This window comes from Vespula vulgaris, chromosome 1 (assembly GCF_905475345.1).
Source record: "Vespula vulgaris chromosome 1, iyVesVulg1.1, whole genome shotgun sequence".
NCBI lineage: Eukaryota > Metazoa > Arthropoda > Insecta > Hymenoptera > Vespidae > Vespula > Vespula vulgaris.
In genome coordinates, this window is record NC_066586.1 from 10,867,631 (window position 1) to 10,888,017 (window position 20,387).

The 20,387-nt window shown below is 29.3% G+C and overlaps 5 protein-coding genes and 1 long non-coding RNA gene across 16 annotated transcripts; 4 read left to right on the top strand and 2 right to left on the bottom strand.

Annotated features, from left to right (window-relative positions):
* The first annotated feature begins 394 nt into the window (after positions 1-394).
* Positions 395-1,569, top strand: LOC127067251 (cuticle protein 21-like). The gene is made up of 2 exons (XM_051001990.1): positions 395-504; positions 836-1,569. Exons 1-2 carry the CDS (start codon positions 493-495, stop codon positions 1,490-1,492), a joined length of 669 nt encoding a protein of 222 aa, XP_050857947.1. The 5' UTR covers positions 395-492; the 3' UTR covers positions 1,493-1,569.
* LOC127067146 (structural maintenance of chromosomes protein 6) lies at positions 1,433-7,848 on the bottom strand. 4 transcript variants are annotated; one of them, XM_051001757.1, is made up of 20 exons: positions 7,097-7,484; positions 6,689-6,881; positions 6,464-6,616; positions 6,151-6,395; positions 5,952-6,071; positions 5,704-5,834; positions 5,426-5,626; positions 5,056-5,249; positions 4,817-4,963; positions 4,532-4,716; positions 4,145-4,455; positions 3,827-4,046; positions 3,573-3,743; positions 3,299-3,486; positions 3,007-3,172; positions 2,809-2,922; positions 2,527-2,724; positions 2,325-2,458; positions 2,175-2,230; positions 1,433-2,075 (listed from the first exon to the last, which is right to left on the bottom strand). In XM_051001757.1, exons 1-19 carry the CDS (start codon positions 7,196-7,198, stop codon positions 2,206-2,208), a joined length of 3,198 nt encoding a protein of 1,065 aa, XP_050857714.1. In that variant the 5' UTR covers positions 7,199-7,484; the 3' UTR covers positions 1,433-2,075; positions 2,175-2,205. The 4 variants fall into 4 exon arrangements, with proteins under 4 accessions (XP_050857714.1, XP_050857722.1, XP_050857704.1 ...); XM_051001765.1 differs by lacking the exon at positions 1,433-2,075 and adding an exon at positions 7,831-7,848 and having other exon boundaries at positions 2,108-2,230; positions 7,097-7,198; XM_051001747.1 differs by lacking the exon at positions 1,433-2,075 and having other exon boundaries at positions 2,108-2,230.
* Positions 7,819-8,936, top strand: LOC127067288 (uncharacterized). The gene is made up of 2 exons (XR_007782585.1): positions 7,819-8,021; positions 8,090-8,936. It is a non-coding gene; the product is annotated as an uncharacterized LOC127067288 (long non-coding RNA).
* LOC127067204 (uncharacterized) lies at positions 8,674-11,093 on the bottom strand. Of its 7 annotated transcripts, none has more exons than XM_051001878.1 (10): positions 10,776-10,925; positions 10,562-10,614; positions 10,317-10,501; positions 9,942-10,105; positions 9,673-9,852; positions 9,512-9,597; positions 9,275-9,431; positions 9,116-9,159; positions 8,955-9,029; positions 8,674-8,877 (listed from the first exon to the last, which is right to left on the bottom strand). In XM_051001878.1, exons 2-10 carry the CDS (start codon positions 10,587-10,589, stop codon positions 8,777-8,779), a joined length of 1,020 nt encoding a protein of 339 aa, XP_050857835.1. In that variant the 5' UTR covers positions 10,590-10,614; positions 10,776-10,925; the 3' UTR covers positions 8,674-8,776. The 7 variants fall into 7 exon arrangements, with proteins under 7 accessions (XP_050857835.1, XP_050857863.1, XP_050857880.1 ...); XM_051001906.1 differs by having other exon boundaries at positions 10,317-10,375; positions 10,776-10,923; XM_051001923.1 differs by lacking the exons at positions 10,562-10,614; positions 10,776-10,925 and adding an exon at positions 10,963-11,093 and having other exon boundaries at positions 10,317-10,375.
* On the top strand, positions 11,056-15,322 carry LOC127067166 (uncharacterized). The gene is made up of 4 exons (XM_051001786.1): positions 11,056-11,604; positions 11,691-11,825; positions 11,900-12,855; positions 12,940-15,322. Exons 1-4 carry the CDS (start codon positions 11,268-11,270, stop codon positions 14,632-14,634), a joined length of 3,123 nt encoding a protein of 1,040 aa, XP_050857743.1. The 5' UTR covers positions 11,056-11,267; the 3' UTR covers positions 14,635-15,322.
* Positions 15,323-15,829: 507 nt separating this feature from the next.
* Positions 15,830-20,352, top strand: LOC127067196 (acyl-CoA-binding domain-containing protein 5). Of its 2 annotated transcripts, none has more exons than XM_051001845.1 (6): positions 15,830-16,158; positions 18,015-18,208; positions 18,282-18,444; positions 18,538-18,686; positions 18,762-19,115; positions 19,198-20,352. In XM_051001845.1, exons 1-6 carry the CDS (start codon positions 16,098-16,100, stop codon positions 19,339-19,341), a joined length of 1,065 nt encoding a protein of 354 aa, XP_050857802.1. In that variant the 5' UTR covers positions 15,830-16,097; the 3' UTR covers positions 19,342-20,352. The 2 variants fall into 2 exon arrangements, with proteins under 2 accessions (XP_050857802.1, XP_050857812.1); XM_051001855.1 differs by having other exon boundaries at positions 15,843-15,948.
* Positions 20,353-20,387: the final 35 nt, after the last annotated feature.

The following is a 20,387-nucleotide window of genomic DNA, read 5'->3' on the forward strand; positions in this document are numbered from 1 at the left end:
TCCGATAAACAACTTAAAGGAGAAAGTGGAATATGGAAAACGTTACGAGGGTAGAAAGGAACGACAGATGGTTCGAAGATAGGATCAAAGTGGAAAGACAGAGGATAGACTGGTAAATAGATACCTTGATAAACGGATCGAATGACAAGGTCGGAAAGAAAGGTAAAACTTGGCAGAGAAGTCTACGGTACAATTAAGTAACTCGTAGCAAGGACGTGGCCCAGTCCGAAACGATGGTTCCTCCATCGATGGTGCCGATGATCCAACAATCGCCGGCTGGTCGTGCGTTGGGCGTGGTCCGTTTTCTTGCTCAATTTCGCATCGCTCTGTGGCCGCGAATCGGTTGACCGTCGAAAGAACCGTCACCCGGTTACGTCAGCAGCCCCGTGAGCCCTGCTCCGTCGAGTATAAAAGCCGAAAACCATCCATCCATAGCATCATTCGCATCACAAACTAGCAGATCGACAGATCTACCAATCCACTCGAAGAACAATGGCCTTCAAGGTATAACGAAAGAACGCTTTTATGCGTATCGAAGAGCTGTGAATATAGTCACTTTCTTTCTCTCTTCGCTCGTTACGTCGTGTAAATCGTGGTCTTCGTGAAAGAAAGTAAAGAGATCGTTCGCAACATCGTAATCCTTCGAATATCGTCGCGAATGCAATCTATTCGAAAGCGACATATCGATTTGCATTTCGATTCGTTTGGCACACACGAATTCGGGAAACGCACTAAGCATACGCATATAAAAAAGAGAGAATCATTGAGTTGAACGAAATCAATTGAATATTCAAAATATCTTCTTTTAACTAATGAATCTATTTTTCCATTACAGTTCGTAGCCTTCGCCACCCTCGTGGCCGCCGCTAATGCCGGTTTGATCCCAGCTTCCCCTGTGGCTTATGCTGCGGCTCCAGTAGCTGCGGTGGCTCCAGTAGCTGCAGTGGCTCCAGTAGCTAAAGCTGTAGTAGCTAAAGCCGTCGATGCCGACTACGATCCGCATCCCCAATACAGCTACGCTTACGACGTGCACGACAGCCTGACCGGTGATGCTAAGAGCCAACAGGAGACTCGCGATGGCGATGTCGTTCAGGGTAGCTACTCTCTTCTCGAAGCTGATGGTTCCAGACGCACGGTTGACTATACCGCTGACCCCGTGAACGGATTCAACGCCGTTGTACGCAAAGAACCCGCCACCGTCGCCGTCAAGGCCGTAGCAGCTGCTCCAGTAGCTCACGTCGCAACCCCAGTCGCCCACGCCGCTCCTCTGGCCTACGCCGCACACGTCGCAGCTCCCGTTGCTCATGCCGCTCCCCTCGCTTACGCCGCACCAGTAGCCAAACTCGCCGCAGCCCCCGTCGCCCACGCCGCTCCTCTCGCTTACGCCGCACCTGTTGCCAAGTTCGCCGCTCCTCTCACTTACGCCGCACCCGTAGCCAAACTCGCAACCCCCGTCGCGTACGCACAAGCAGCCCCGGCCTACTATCACTGAACCAATCTCTCCACTCGTCTCTTGTTAGGAACAATGTTTGATCAATAAATTTGTTTTTTTTAGCAACTATATAAAAAGACTGCCTTTCTCTTTAGATCCTTGCATTGCCTTTTTACTTTATCCTCATATTTTTTATATTTAGCATTCTCTTTTTGTAAAAAAAAAAAAAAGAAAACACTGATGTCTATCAAGTTTTACGACTTTAATTAACATCTCTTTACGTGATCTCATGAAGAGGAAATGAAGGTTGAAATTTGGGTAACGAGTTCGGCCGGCACCGTTTCACGGGCACCGTTCTTTGAATACTTTCTCCGACAAAGCTAAGTACCAATCATTGCACAATGCAACCACGCCTCACACCTCCACCCAGCGAACACACATGGAGCGTCGCACGTAATGCGCGTAATGTAAGATATTGCGTTACTTGGGAACTCCTACCGGACCAAATTCGCGCAATGGCCCGAACCTTGATCCACTTACGGTTAATATATCTTCCTCCCCGATATATTTCGCGGGACTTTATGTCTTCATATGATTTCATTTTTTGAAGTGTAGAGCGTAGTAATATCTATATCATATCTTCCTAAACAGAAATAAGGTGATTAAATAATAACTTTACATTTTCTGACATTGTAGTTTTTTTGTTATTTTTTTTTATATTTTTACAAAAAAATATAATTACAGAAAATTCATTAAAAAATAGAAACTATCCGTTACGCTCTTTCTGGTGGAGCTAATCTGAAAAAGGAATAGAAATATAATTCACTTAAAAAATTTACTTATCCATTTTGCTTTTTCATTATATTATAAAAATAATGTAGACTACACTTACTGATGTATCGTCACAAAATCTTCTGCCAAGATATTTGACGTATCCAAAGGAGTAAGGAAAGTGAATTGACATTGAGGATGTGATTTTGTGTAATCTAATAAAATATCCATTATCACTCGTCGATTTACCTTATCCTGGCAAAATATTGTAAAAGCAAATATTATAATGATGAAAAACTTGATATAGAAAATAATCAACGTACCATAAATACATCAAATTCATCCAAAAAATAAAATGGCAAATTGGTGCAGTCCCAAAGAGCTAACATGAAAGCAACTGTAGAATAAGATCTTTCTCCACCGGATAATGATCTAGTATCAGTAGTTGAATTTTGATTATCATTTTGAGGACTTACTTGTAATGTAAGTAATTTATGTACATGATCGATGTTTATACTACCCTAAAAAAATAGTGATTTCATTAGATCATAGTTAAGCGGACAAAATGAAATTTGTAAGATCAAATATTATATATATCTTGATACCTTATATTTTCTAAGTGCTAATATAGTAGAAAAAGAATTTTTTACATTAACGCCAATAGCTTCTTTCATATCTTCATACATTTTTTTCCGGCTTTTGAGACGTCGCAATTGATTCTATAAGTATAATTAAAAAAAAGGGTATTATTCACCGACATATATTGTCAAACTAAAATTTAATTATATATGCAGATAACTTACTCTATTATTCTCTTCAATAACAGAAGAGAATTCAATTACGTTACTGTATTTTTCCTTCATACTTTTCAACTTCTTAGACAATTCTTTTTTAGAACCAAATGATTGTTCTACTTCATGAATTTTCAATTTCAAACTTTTATGCAAGTTCTTAATTTCATTTACTGTTCTGTAAAACAACATTATTTAGAAATAAAATGTAAATTTATAAATATATGTATGAAACTCATGTAATTAATTGTCCAAAAAATAATAATAATAATAATAATAATAACAAATAAAACCTAGTTTCAACCTTTTTGTATTCATCCTTCGACAACATCTGCTCGCATTTTCTATCGCTTCATTTGTTATTTCTTGCTGACTTTCAAATTCTGCAACAGCACTTTGCACAGCTTCCTTGGTTTTTTCTAAAGCATGGCTTGTTTGCTGATCTTTCAAATAAAGTATTTCTTTTTCATCTTTAAGGCGATGAATTTCCTCCTATCAAATCACATTTCAAAAATGAAACAAGATAGATAACTATTTAGACAAATATTGAATAAAGAATATATAATATAGTAATTTACATTTAAAGGATTGATTTTCAAGTCTAAACCATATCTCAATTCTCTATACTGTTTGATTTCATTCTCTAAATTATTAATACTCTTCTCCAATTGTTCTACTTCTATACTTAAACGTTCTTCTTCTGATTTATCATTTTGTAATTTTTTCTCTAATTCTATTAATTCAGTATGCTATAATTAGGAAATTAATGAAGTTTAATATTAACTTAATTTATATGTTAAGTGATTAACTACGTTATTTAAATAATGCTTACAAATACAGTTACAGATATAGCTTCACTCGCTTTTATCTTATCTGTAAAATCATTAATTGCTATTTTATATTTGTCTCGTGCAGTATGTAATTTCGCTATTTTAGCATTAACATCTGCTAACTCTCGTTGTGTTCGTTCTGTTTCTCCACATAGATTTTTATATAATTCCATACCAGCATTTCTTTCTTCTTCAACAATAGCGAGTTCTTCTTCTAATCGGCTATCAGAAAATACAACTTATGAAATATTTTTAGTTGCTATTAAAAAATAGGATATTATGAAAAATATGTAGTATGTATAGGAAAAATATATACTCACTGAATAGCTTCCGTAGTGGATATTTGAAGATACTTAGCCCTTATTCCCCGTCTTGCTCCATAAGTTCGATAATTTGGATCTGGATAAAACAAATCACCTTGTTGAGTTATGGCTCTTTTACAATAACGTGGAACTTTCTTTGCATCGGACATAATTTCGTACGCTTCCTGACTCGTTGGAATGAGTAATACACACTCGATCTCCCATTGATCTATTAAACAATTTGCTACAACAGGATCCGATATATCCATTGCCTCTAACATGTTGAAATAATTAGACGAACGAGTACAATGTTGACTAACGTCATGGATCTGAAAATAATTATATATTGTTATAATCTATATTACTTTTTATTTATGTTTTATCACATTTACCAAATTTACTTACTTTACTGAAAAATTTGCTATAGACGATTTGAGGTGCTCTTTCATTAAGAAAAACTTCTTCCATGATTTTAGTAAGAACTTTGGCATCTTCACCATTATCTGCACAAAACGTACTAAAACAAGTGGCACCCAAAAAATTTTCCACAGCTGGAATCCATTTTGGATCCTTCATCTTTACATATGCACCTGTATAATTATCGAGTATATAAAAACATTCAGTATAAAATATAATTTAAATATTTTATATAAAAAATGAATAGTAATTAAATAAATAATTCTAATATACCTAGAGGACCACGAGGTTTCTGTTTAAATCGTCCTCTTTTATACTCTTCTTCAATACGTTTAAGAAGCCGCGGTATATTTGGCCCGAACACAATTAATGCATTATCAGATTGCTGCTTTAAAACCTGTAATTCTCGCTTGAGTTTACCTTTTTTTAGCGATAAGAAAAAATATATTATACGATATTATATAATATGAAAGTAAGAGTGTATTCAATCTATTCACAGTATTCATACATACGAATCCGAACTTCATTACTATCTATTTCGATTTTTTTTGATTGTATTTCTTGAGAACGTCTCACTCTGTTTGTTTCTAAATGCATCGAATCTACTTTCTTCGTACGTAACATAGCTTCAACTTCATCAAGTTTGTGTTGCAATTCTTCACGGCATTGTTTCATCTTGTTTCGTTCATCCTGATTATCATCTCCGCTATATTTATAAATATAATTTTTCCTATATAATCTTACTATTTCAAACACACACAAGTTTTTTTTATATTATTTATATTGTATATATTATTATATATAATATATTTATTATATATTTATATTTAACGTCTGTGAGTATTATTTTACTTTATATTAGTTATATTAAAATCAGATTACCATTCTAACCGCTGAATTTCTTTACGAAGTAAATTAATATCGTCCACCAAATGTTTTGTTTTTATTTGTACAATACGCAATTCTTTTATTTTAGCAGAATATGTCTCTTTTTCAACCATATATTTATTTTTTGTATCTTTAAATTTATTGGAACTATCTGAAATCTCTTGTTCTGCTTGATATATTTCATTCTGTAATTGCCTACAAAATGAAAATAATATATAATAAAAATTATCAAATAAATGATTTTTTTATAATATATTATATCTCATACTTACGTAATTTTTTCAGTAATTTCTGCACCTTTGGATTCCATAGATCCAGTAGTTTCTTTAAGTTCTTGTAGTTTCTGTTTACATTTCTGCAGATTTTGTTCATAATGTTGAAGTTTTTCCTCTTCTGATATAGCCTAAATTTTCAAGTACGTATTTTAAGCAATACTTTATTATCTGTATTACTATTAATATTGAAAGTTTTCAAATATATAAATAGATTAAAAAAATATTAATAGATAATATTAACTTACAATAGCCCACTGCAACTCCATATGTAAATTGTTCAATTTATTTCTTAATCCATCAATTTCATCTAACAATTTTATTCTTTCTTTAAGATCATCAAGCTCTTGTTTTGTCTTATGTAATACCTATAAAATTTCTTAATTTTGTTTTTAACTTTATTAGGAATTAAATCATTAATAATATCATTAAAAAATATATGCATACCTCATTAGCCTGTTCCAACTTTTTACTTGCTTCTTCACTAGAAATTATTGCTTCTCTATAATTATTCCCAATGACATCCAAGCGTGTAGCTTTCATAAATAGTTCGTATTTTTCTTCACTCTTAGATGACACTAAAAATGTTTTGGACACATCTTGATTTAATATTGAAATTGGATTATCTATTTGTATATTCATCGCATACAATATACTCTCTAATTCATCTCGCTTTGTTGAAACAACTTCACCTATAAAACAAATATAACAAAAAAATAATTATTATATTATATTAAATATAAAAAACAGATGTACATACCTTGCCAATTTTTTATTTTATATCCAGAACGTTTGCCTATAGATCGAATAATTGTGATCAAATCACCATATATATCAGGTTTATAGGCCATACAACCTTTATTAATCAATGTTATTTCTATAATTGCCACGCTTTTACCTTTCTTGATAAAATCTATTAAATAGATCAGAATTATAATATATATACTTTAATTTTAATATTTATAATACTTTATTATATACTTACCTTTAACAGATACACCTCTATTAGTAACATTGGCTCTAGCTCCAAGTCCTACCGTTAAAGCAGTTAATATAGCACTTTTACCACTTCCATTTCTTCCCACAATAAAATTAACATTTTGATTTAATGTTACTTGCATAGCATCATGACACATGAAGTTTTGCATAGAAATTTTTGTTATTTTACCAACAGTATACTATAAAAAAGAAATAAAAAGATATAAGTTTGTCATTTGGAATATGTATATTATGGAATATGTATATAAATAATTAGTAAATAAATTTCTTATATATATATATATATATCAGTAAATAAATTCTTTTTAGATTTTAAATTCTATAATGTTTCTTTTAATAATAATTATTATTTATTACATTTTTTCATTCTATGCTATACCTTCAAAATACTTACTTCCCGCGTATAAGTGTCGTCATAAGTCTTCGATTTTTTTCTCTTACTATTTTCAAATTCCACGCTTCTTCTCTTTTTTCTAATCCTTTCCTCGTTTGCCATCTTATAATTAGAGAAAGTAACAACGATAATAAAATCATTCAAATTATAAGACACAAAACGATAACCACATAAACTTTTTCTTTATCATACAATCCTAACATTGAATTAATTTTTAATGACTGGCTATATTTCTTCTTTCACTATAATATTGAATAATACATTAAACATGTAAAAATATAAATTTGTTCCAAAATGTTTTATATTATTTTACATAAAACAATAAACGTTGATTGTATATAAGTATAATATAGAAATAGTTCCCGCCAGACTGTATTATCAACCTTTGTGTAATCTCCGATTCGAAACCTATCGAAAAATAACCCAATGACATATACTAACCAATAACTCTTCTCCAACTTGATTGGCTATTTATTAAAATTGGGAAACTACGAACCAATAAGAAAACAGGGAATTTACAGACTAAAAACATTTTAAAATACGCTTAGTAATTATTATTAACTTGATAATTATTATACTCCTTTTTCAGGGGTATAATAATTACCAAGTTAATAATCTAAATGAAAAATAAAAAAAATGTAGAATACTATTTTTTCGAACGAGGATTTTTTTTTTGTGGATAAATCTGTGATTTACGATTCAGTCTTTGTCATAATGTTGATATAGTTACATACTCAATCACATTGATATATATATGATCGTATATTGTATTTTAACATTAGTAATAACAATTATGAAAAAAAAAACAAAAGTTAACAACAGTAATAATTATAAATTCACTAGTGGCTAAATTCTTATCAAAACAAAAGTACTCGTACATTATTGACAATTAAAGTGTTTTGTGTGTGTGTGTGTGTGTGTGTGTGTGTGTGTGTGTGTGTGTGTGTGTGTGTGTGTGTGTGTGTGTGTGTGTGTGTGTGTGTGTGTGTGTAGATTACGTAACACAGTTTTAAAATAGTTACTTGAAATTAACCAATATAACAATATTTTAAGATTAATAATCTAAAGTTATTATCAGTAATCTAAAATATGAGTCTGAAAGGCAGTGAAACGACATTAGAAGAAAGAAACATTGTTATAAATTTATTTAAAGAGGGTAATTCGTATTCAAACATTGCAGCAATTGTAAAAAAAAGTTGTTCAATAGTACAAAGTATAATAAATAGTACAAAAACAGTACAAAGTGTATAAATAAAACAGAAATATTGCAAGATATAAAAGAGTATACTGACATGATCCTTATGTTAAGTACATATATAGGTAATATATCTATGGCTGCTAAATACTATAAAGATTATTATCCAAATTGCCAACATCCTGATCAGAAGTCATTCAAAGAGATAAGCAAATACTTGCAGAAAATGAATCTTTAGAAACATTTCAAAAGAATGTTAGCAGAGATAGAAAAGGATTAAGTATCATTTAACATACAAAAGTTATCTTTGTACAATTCAAAATAACTTCAATTTCAAAGAGAAATAACTAAAAGAATGTAAAATTTAATTGAATTTACAATTTTTATTTTCTTTGTTTCTATATTTTGTATAATTGATCAATTGATTATAACATAAAAAAGTCTCATAAAGATCTGTTATAAATCTGATCAAATAAAAGTCCATGTTACAATCGGGAACAATAATTTGGATTTAAGAAACAGCTCTTTGAAGAAATGGAAGATTCATGGGCCCTGGCATTTTTCCATTTATTTCTATATTTATGTCCTAAATAAATTTGTATCTTAAAAATAGTTTATTTAAAATATATTTTACTTTTATATCTATATTATTGAAACTTTTACTTGGAATATTATTTCCTCTGCAATAATTTTTGCCATCGTTTCCAAAATTTGGTTTTAAGTATTGCAATTGTTCTTCTATAATATGGATAGAAATTATTAAGACAATTTATAGATACAATAATAATAACTTTTTATTTTTAATTTTGTTTAATTTGTCTTACCACTATCACTTTGATATTGTATTCCATCACATCCTGATTCACATCTAAACAAGTAATTATAATAATTAAAAGAATAATCTAAACAAGTAATTATAATAAGAAAAGAAAAATCATGAATTTTACAATAAAATTAATATAAATTTTAATGATATGTCTTACGTAGAAGGTGTCAAATTGGACATCTTTTCGAATTGTCTTTTTTTCATAGATAAATTACAAGAATCATCTTGTATTTCTTTCTTATCTAATTTTTTGTCTTTAAGTATATGCAATAATGTATCTGCTGTTGTTAGTTCAAGATCTGTAGCAATATGAGCTAAAAAGGAATTAATAAGGTATGAGTTTAAATTCATTGGCAGTAAAGAAATAATTCTATACATTAATAAATTTACTAACGAGATTGATCTAAAAGTTTTTCAAAATAACGATTTGTTCCCCAACATGGCCTTGTTTCATTTGTTGAAATTTCCTTTCTTTCGCTTCTAAAAAATACAGTTTACAATTAATCGGATAAGTAGTTATTTTTATTCAATATGTATAATCATTGTAAAGAGTACTCTTCTTCTGTATCCATTTCATTAAAGATTATAGGTCGTTTCATTGGGTCATCATTTCGTGATGCAGTTTGTTGTAAATTAAATTCTTTAAGCATTTTATAATCAAGAGAATCTTTAAATCGAGATATTTTTTTTATATTCTCATTGCTTTTTAATTGTCCAGCTTTATTCTGTGTCCACCTATGAATTTTTTAAGCAAATCTATTTAACAGATAAGAATTCTAAAGTAGTATAGTAGTTCTATAGAAATTTAATAGAAATATACATACAATGGTAAAGCTTCACTAGATATAGCATAGTAACCGTGCAATCCAAAATTCGGTATTTCCTGAATTGCAGCTAATTCAGACATGCCATCTCCTATTACAGTATAAATTGAAGGAAAGGAAGACAATTTTTTCGTTGGAATTACTAATTTTATCATATCCATTGCCTGACAGAATACATTATATACAACAGATATATTGTCTTATTTCTTTTTTTTAGATTAAAATTTCATGACCAATACAAATATATAGCATTTTGATACATTAGAAACCACATTTCTATTACATATTGCATACTTTTTTAAAAATTTAATAAAACAAACAAATTTATTGCTGCTCAATGAAAAACTTTTTAACATAATTTCATTATTAACAAACCGTGTTCATCCCTGGATGTTGCGGAAGTGAATTTTCAGGTGGATATTCTGCAAAAATACCTGTAAGATTGTTTTTTTGTAATGCGAATAACAATAATTTCAAATATTCAACATGAAGATTGTCCTTCGGAGTACTTTCATTTATTTCAGTCAATTTATTTAACCATAAAGCAGCCATTGCACGATCTATATATACATAGAATTTTTAACAGAATTTAAGACAATAATCAAGTGAAACGAATTTACCTTTAAGATTTGGCAGGTTAAAAATCATGGATTTCGTAAATTTTAAGTAAAAGCTAAAATCATCCATGTCATTGATTATAATGAAACGTTAAATATTTTCGATATAAACGTATATTGCGTATATAATTAACAATTTATTGGATTAAATTTTAATAAAATAATCAAAGATAATTTCGAATTCTATTGTATAAATACACATGAAATAGATATTAACCTAATTTAAAAACAAAAGAATGAAGAAAAAATTCCAATCGTGGGTACTCGTGTTTGGATTGATTATCATGATTCGAAAAAAACCACAAATATTTTATTTTTGATTATTAGAACCGTTAGAGACTTTGTTGTTGCAAAAATAAGTGGATTATGCTACTGTAAAGCATATAGCATGGTGTATTCAATACCTTGTTTAATTTCATAAGAAATGCGCAGCACGAATGCGCATAATTCATGGACCAGTTAAAACACTTATATCTCTCCAATCAGAGAATTGTACAACGATTCTTTTAAATTTTGAACATTCTTGCTTCGAGACAGTCAGTTAGTCTATCGTAGACTGTGCGAGTCGATTCATCGTTCTCGAAACGTCCATCTCGTTTTTTTTTTATCAACAACCTGTTGATTTATATTGTGGTAGGGTGTATTATTTTTTATTCGTTATGTTTATTGCATTGATGATCCTATAAATTCTTTTATAAATTTATAAAAAATGGATAATACCGAGAATGTACCGAAGTATAAGTGGACGCCTGAAAGCACATCTTTGCTGGTTTCTATATGGTCGGACAACCAGGTACAAAAACAATTTGAATATGCTACAAAAACAAAACTTATATGGGAAAGTGTAGCCAGATACATGAAAAAAAAAGGATATAATGTATCAGCAAATCAATGTCGTTCAAGAATGAAACAAGTATTAATATGTTATCGTGAAGCAAAAAAAGCAGGTACTCGTGCTGATGTAGAACAATATTATGAGTTGATTGACAAAGTTTCCAAAAGCAAACGTTTAGAGAATAATATTGATAATGGAATTGATACAGTGGGTTAGTATCAATGATAATCAATTTTAATTTTGTTATAGTAATGAAATTTTGTCTATATATATATATGTATATATATACTTTTTTAGATATTGCAACAAATATAAAATCTCTTTCGAAGGATGTAAAATCATCTAAAAACCTACAAATGCGGCATAAGTTTCAAGAACCAGTACAATCTTTTCTTCGCACAGAAGCTCTCTCTCCAACATGGACAATTGGCCGTAAGAATAATTTTTATTTTAATTTGATGTATAAAAATATTTCAGAATTATCTAAGTTATAATTATAATATCAGGTGAATATGAATACCCTGATTCTCCAGAATCAAATGAAACTATCATAGCTCGTCCCTATGGTGTCCTTTCTCCTACAAGAGATGTTGCTGTTAATACTTGTATGCAAGAAAGAAAAACGAAGGATCAATGTATTTCTGCTCCTATAGAAGAGCCAATCCGTGAAGAATGTAGACAAAACATATTTTCTAGTTATCCATCTGGAGATATCCCATATCAAAATAGTGTACAGAATGTACAAAATCAAATAATACAAGAAAATATGCAACAAAATCAGAATTTCCTACAAAACCATATATGGAATCAAATGCAGCAACAAAATATGTTTATTCCTGGTTTAGGTTTTCAAAATAATATAAACCAAGAAAGAATGCCATATTTTATTAATGACACAACACAAACCGCTACTTTACCTATTATGAATCCTAATATTTTAAGGCAACATAACCAGTTACATCAAACTACAATGGCAAATAATAGAGCAATGCCACAAGAACCACAAAAAATTATTTATGGACAAAATGTAGCATCAAGTACCTCCAGACGTTATCAAGATACTGTTCCAACATCTGCTACAGTAGATGCAAAACAATATGAATCTCCCAATTATTCATTAGATGTAACGCCAAATTTAAATGTAGCTTTTTGTCAAACAGAAAACGAAACAAAATTACATAATTTGAATGAGACATATAATCGTTCATTACAAATAGATAATTTTACTCAAGCAAATCCTGAAGTTTCAGTAGTAACAAATAATGCAACTTGTAATGATGATAGTCTTTTATTGGATCACTCAATAGACTCTCTTAATCAATTGGAAAATGATAATAAATTAAAAGATACAGCTGTAAATACAGAGAATATACCAAACATTCCACTGAGAAAAAAGAAGGCACAAAAGCTGGAGCAACTTGTATTTAGTGCAATTAATTCTCAAAATGATGTTGTTAATAAGGTTTTATATTAATATTTTTATTATTAATTTAATTATATTTATGTGCATAATTTCATATATATTTACTTTATAATTTTATTTCAGATACTTGCAGCACAAAATGATATGGTATCTAAATTTTTAGACATAGATAGAGATCGACAAAGTAGATTAGAAAGTCGTTTAGATCATTTATTAAATGTTGTTCATGCTAAAGTTCTTAATAAGAATGCAGACGAAGAACAACAAAATCAACCATCTTCTGAAGAACCAGCTATAATGTCTTTAGACCCACCACCAAAACCAGGAGTGGTTCCTCCAAAATTGGATTTAGTTCCTCCAAAACCATGTCGTGTACCTTGTACAATACCAAACTCTAATATAGAGTTAATCAATAAGAATCCTATATTGACAAGACCTGGTATCGTTTCACCAATTACCAGTCCATCAAAAAAACCGGGCACGATTTGGTCGAAATTGGGACCTGTATCGCAATCTCCATTTGTTAAAGCTCAACAAAGATTGGGACTACAACCTGTCTTTAATGCAGAAACACGAACACAATCTTCGGCAGAGAGACGTATTGCTAAGGAAGTTGGAAATATGAAATTTGATGTAGAGACATTGATAGTTGAAACGACTAAATTTTTAGAAATAGAAAGACAAATTGAAGAGAAAGTTGAGAATGCAAGACTTCAGCAAAGTATAGGACAAAGTTTAAATGCACGGAGAAAATTATTTACACAAAGAGAGCCTACAGCAGCAATGATACTCACAACTGCTTTCTTAGAAGCAGAACGACAAAAGTCAGAACCATTTATAAGTCGTTTTAACTCTGCAAATTCAAATAAAAGCAACTTTAAAAAAATAATAGATGATAATTTACTTGCTGGCCAAGGTGAACATTACGAATATTTACGGCAATTGAATCAATCAAATGTTCATCCATGCTACATACCATGTGATACATCTACCCCAGCTAAATTAGTAACACATACTACAAATTCAGAAGAGCCTCATAAAGTAGTACCCAAACAGACAATTCAACAATTAGCTCAACTTGTAATGAACAGTGCAAGATGGAGGAATCTTCCTGCTCAGAGTGAACAATTCATGGAACAAGAAAGAAAGAATGCTTATACTGCTCCGAAAGCAAATGTTCAGTTATCTTCAGAAATGAAGGAAGAAAAGCAAGATGTTCGTAGAGGATTTCCATATGATCATAACAAAATATATTCTACTGAAACAGTAAGTGAAGAGCCGAATATATACAAGTCTTCATTACATACTGAACCAGCATCACAAAAATCTGTCTTTCCTATGGGTTTTACTACTACTATATTAAATAAAGAAATATCAAAAGATAAGGCTAATGAGATAGTAAAAGATACTAAATCCATAGAATTTCTTGATAATATAATCGATCGTAAACAGCAAAATGTGCGTTTTATGGACGAGGCTTTAGCAGAACTTCAAAGAATGTACATTGAACAAAATAATAACGGACTAAAGAAAACAACTGAAATTTCACCATTTTCAACAAACAATGGTAATGCCAATGGCTACAATCAAAATATGATCGAACGGTATATACGTGAAATAATACCAAGAAAACAATTTGGAAATGTTAAAGATAAAGAGATTGATTCGGATGAGGATGAATTTTTAGATACTACAGGAAGCATGCCTCCAGTAATTAAACGTAGAGAATCTTTAACTTCAACAGGTACAACTTCTACAGAGACTGCTCATTCAATGAAAACAAACAAGCTAACTCCTGCACATTGTACAATCAGTTAACTCTGATAAAAATACTTCGTATTGTTATTTTTTACAATTTGATTTTATATTACAGTAAGTTAAATGATGTTTGCTAATTTTTCTTTATAAATTGAATCATTGAATTTAACATAGATATTTTTAAATATTAACTCATAGATCTGTTATCTATTTTAAAAGAATTATTTTGAAAGTTAATTATGCTTAAATAATTAAAATTAATAATAAAAGTGCCTTATTAATTTTTAAGCAAACACCAGTGCAATAAAATATTGCATTGTTATGATTGAAAGTATAATTCTTGTTTATATAAAATACAAATGTCTACTTTCATTTTCCAATTTACAATTAGATGCATAAAAATTAAAGACGTATGTTTTGTTAAATATTTTTTCATTGTGTTTATTGTCAAAATCATTCATATATTTTGTTAATATAGTGCATTGATCATTACATTTATGTTAAATTTTATGTAACTATGTGAGATTTATCAATGTGAAATTGAGTAAGCAAAAATTACATAGTTACAGATTCAGTTATAAATATAAAATTGTATTTTTTATAAATAACAAGTAAAATTAAAGTGGCTTAGTATTAATTAATTAATATAAGCTAAATTTTGTGTTTGCTAACTATGAAGTAGTTAATATAACAATACTTAATTTATCGTATCAAATATAAAAATTTTGTATTTCTATGTAACTGTATCGTTTTATTCTATCAATAAATCTTATAATTTACAACAAAATCTTTAACGATAGTGTATCAATAATCGATCCTTAGAACGAGAAAGAAAATTTGTTACTGTAAAAATATCAGTAAATTTGCACTTATTAAGAATTTGTTTCGTCGTGCAAAAATAGCATGTTGTATAAATGTATTCGGAACAAATTAAAACGCATTAATAAATAAAGATAAATAATATAATGGGTTTTATCGAATATTAACATATAGCATTTTATTAAATATAACTATCAAAAATACTATCATTATATAAATCATTATTATAAAATATATCATTAAAAAATTTATCATAAAATAGTATAAATTCTAAAAAAAAAAGATTAGATGAAATATTTTAAGTCGTTCAGCTATTTGTACGATCAACGGTGAAAACATTCGTAGTAATTTCCACGACGGTCGGGGCCGCGCGACGCCGATTAAAAAACCGCATCGTCACATAGTCCGACAGAAAGTGCTGATTTACGCATGCGTCAAGGCTGGAGACTTGTACGATCACCGGACGATCGCCAATCACTGATCGGTAATCTGTCACTCGTAGACGGCGGGGTCTTGCACAGTTTTCAGCAGTTACTCTCTTCCGTACGTTAATTTGTAAGTTATGCTGTGAATTTTCATTCTTTGAATCCTCAATCTTGTGCGTGTCATTATTTCTCCAATCAAGAAGGAAAATTGACAACAGAAACGTTGGGACATAACAAGCGAAGTACAATTTTTGGAGCTCTAACAACGAAGTTTTTAACATGACGACGGAAGAGAAGTTTAACGCGGCTGTGAACGTAATTAGGAGCTTGCCAAAAAACGGTAATTTATTCAGCGATCGTAGCATACGTAGGTCTATCTATCAACTCGAAATTGACGACTGTCTACTACGCATACGGCAAATCGAACGAAGCACATTGTCCTTGATCGCATAGTATAAACAATGCGAAAAGTAACTTTTTGTAAAGTCTGCTGCGTCACATTTTTAATTTCGTTGTTCATATTTGTTACAACCTACAATAAAAAATTTACGAAACTAATAACTATGATGCTAATAACTTAAATGGCACTCTTTTCATAATACATACGGTTCTTGTCTATTGACGTCAGTCGTCAGAAGTAAAAAAATACTAATGAAAACTTTTTTTATGAAATAATCTTATAAATTCCTCTATTTACGTTATGACTAAATAAAATCTTATTTAAAGATAATTATCAGTGAGTACGATGGAAGAATATTTTCTAATGAAGTTTTTTATTATTTCCGTATCCATAAATGCAACATTTATTATGCATCTTTGTTGCATACATTGATAATATAACAGCTTCAAATAAGTCCTTGAACATTGACTCTATCTATGGATAAGAAAGTCGACTGTTATAATACGTGTATATTTAAATGTGAATAAATCTGCATATATATCCACTAGGCACTATCCATATTTCTTTACTAATAACTATATTGAAACCTAAAAATCAATTTATCCATTGAATTTTGTTGGCTATCGATAATTTCAATATATATAAATATTGAAATATTATCATCATATAAGATATATACAAGATAAAAAGTAATCACTAAGCAGATATTCATCAAATACGATTTCATACATTTAGCAATTATACAAAAAATTCGTATATACTTATTTTCTACATCATAGTTTTACAATTCTTTTAGAATAGTAAAAATGAAATTATAAAGCTTATAAGATTATGAATTCTAAAATGATATACACTTTCTTCTATAAAGTTTATAAGCATCAACTATGGATCATTATTATGAGTGAGAGAGATATCAATGGGAAGTGAGAATACATTCTATATATGTATACTACAAAGATGAGTGAATGTTCTCACTTCACTTTCTAACAATGTGGGGTGCATGAATCAGTCTTTACTGAACCATAATATTGAACCATAACTGCATGAACCATAACTTTCCTGTTAGTTGAGTACAAATACAATTGAAGTATGATTTAATTAAACATTTTTTTTTTGTTAAACAATAAATAATTATAATAACAAAAGAGAAAGTATGATATATTATATGCACATATCAGAAAAAAAAGAAAAAATATGTGTTTTATTTATTAATTTATTAGTATAAGTCTATTTCATTCTATTCTTAATCTCAATTCATATTTTTGAAAAAGTAAAATGCAAGAGATCTCTCTGTTATGTAACTTAAGTAAGATTAAAGTTCATTATATTAAATGATAATAATATAAATTGTTATAGAGATCTTTAATAACCATTATTAAAGTCATTTCATTTAGAAACTTATCATTATTATTATTGATCTATTTAACATTTATTACAATAGTATGCAAATTATGTTTCGTAAATATTTTGTATATAATTTGATACAAAATAAAAGAACAAAAAAATTATACCTTGTTCTCTCTGTCAGAAGATGGTATACGTCTATGATTCGACACATTATTGCTACTTCGTGTAGAGTGAATACCTTATTATCAGTAAACACTATATATTGACCAAAGGTCAAAAGATAAAAACTGTTTTTCATACCTCTACATTTGATAGTAACATATAAAAAATATCTTAATATAAGAAATGATTTGGTATATTTTTAAATTATAGTTATTATTATTAATATAAGCATTTGTAAATCAATTTCATTACATATAATTATATACACATAAAAATCATGATTTCAGGAGCTTACCAACCTAGCAATGAAATCATGCTACGTTTTTATTCTTATTACAAACAAGCTACAGAAGGACCATGCCAGCAACCAAAACCAGGTTTTTGGGAGGTAATAAAAAAAGCAAAATGGGATGCTTGGCAACGTTTAGGCAATATGAGTCGTACAGAAGCTATGAACAATTATGTAGAAGAATTAAAAAAAGTATGTGGAAGTTTTAAATACATTACATGCTTCTACAAAAATATATGAACATTTTTTTATTCTTATGATATAGATAGTTGAAACAATGTCATATACAGACAATGTAGCAACTTTTTTGGGTAGTTTGGATTCATTTTATGAGAGTGTACCTGTTGAAGATTTAGAATTGCTCGTTGGACCAGTTTTAGACCGTATGCGCACACAACCAAGTTCGCCATTGTCTGGTTCTCCTTTAGGTTCGTTTTTATTTTTACTTTAATATAATATCAACCTTTTTAAGTTATTTTAATATTTCTTTTTATGACATATGTTTTCTTAAACTTATTTAGCATCTAGAGAAACATCGCCACATAGAGTTTGCAATACATCAAGACATATAACAAGTAGTTTGGAAACAAGTCCAGCTAGCAGTCACAGTGCTAGTCCTTTACCACCTGATACAGATGGTGAAGAAGAAGAATTTATTGATACAGTTGAAGTAAGTATTAGACATTCCTTATTCTTACAAAAATAAAAAATATTAATAACAAATTATTATGTATATTTTTTATAGTCTGCTCCAGATCGAACACAAAAAGATGCCATTAAATCTTCTGTAAGCATTCAGAAAACAAGTATTACATTTAATACTTCAGATGATAATGCAAATAAGCAGCAAAGCACTACAAAGGAAAATTCATTAGAGTTAATTAATGGTCGTGCTAAAACAAATGAGCTTACTGAAATAAATGTAGATACGAAACAAGAAAGAGGTCGGCAAAGAACAAGGAAAGATGATAAAATAAATGCTGAATTTTTTAGTCAAATAGCATCAACAATGCAAAATTTACAACGAGATCTTGATCGAATAACTGCACGAGTTCGCAGTTTAGAAGGTCAAGCGCTTCAAGCACTATCGCCTTTAAGAGTATGTTAAATATAAAAATGTCATAATAAATGTATATTAATTGAGATCCTGAGTTGATTTATATATAAATTATATGTTATAGGAGCAAAATAACAATCGATTTTACCCAAAATGGTGGCCTTTTCCAGAATGTTCGCCACGAATGTTTACTCTACTTATAGTATGGCCGTTTGTAGCACAAATTCTTATCTCTCTTACACAACGGTATCGTCAACGGAGACTGTGATTTTTTAATGTTTATATTATTATTAATCTGAATACCATGTTTATAATTAGGATACGTTAAACATATACAGAGATTATTGTCATTTAAGTCTATATATACGACATATTCTAAAGGATGTAATAGTAATGGAGAATTTGTTTATATAAATAGATTTTTCATGATATTTGATCAAGTTATAGATATAATAAGATTAAAAAAAATGTTAAGTGCAATATAAATAGTTCTAAATATTGAAAATTAATCTTTTCAAAATTCAATAGAAGTATACTTATCCATTATATAAATAAATCCAAATTTAAAAAATATAATTCATGACAATAGTATGTATATAAAAATTTATAAAAAATGGTTTTTCATTCTTAGTATTTTATTAATCTCTGTATATCTATGTTCCACAAAGGTATATGCAATTGGATTTAAAGGTGAATTAAGTTATATTTATACATTTACATAATATAGTATAAACGTAATATATATAAAAATTTTTTATTGTGAATGTAGACTATCAAGTTAGAATTTATTGTTATCCATATATGCAGTACTTTTTTCTTGATTGTTCGTAATAATAAATTATGTGAACATTATTTTTTAATAAAAATTCGGTTATAATAACTTATTGCTATAATTTAGTGCTTCCATGAGTACTAGATTATTGTATGAAAAACAATATACGTGTATCACACACACAAACGCGCGCACGCACGTACGTACATGCGCGCGCAACACACATACGGAGAGAGTATGCATATACTATATATTTCACTTGTAGTCTATTTATTATTCTAACATTACTATACAAATGTTCGATCGTTGATTGGGGGAACTACCGATTTTTATAAATAATTATTTTTATCCGACTATAAAAGAAAAAAAATGTTAATTTTATGTACATATGGTATATAAATATAACTTTTAAATATATTTTCAGATTGGTTCTTTAAGCTTCATTACAAAATAAATTAAATAATGAATTCATAATGTAAGATAATTGACAATAAATTAATAAATGAACTTTGAAATTTCTTAAAATTATTCAATAATTAATT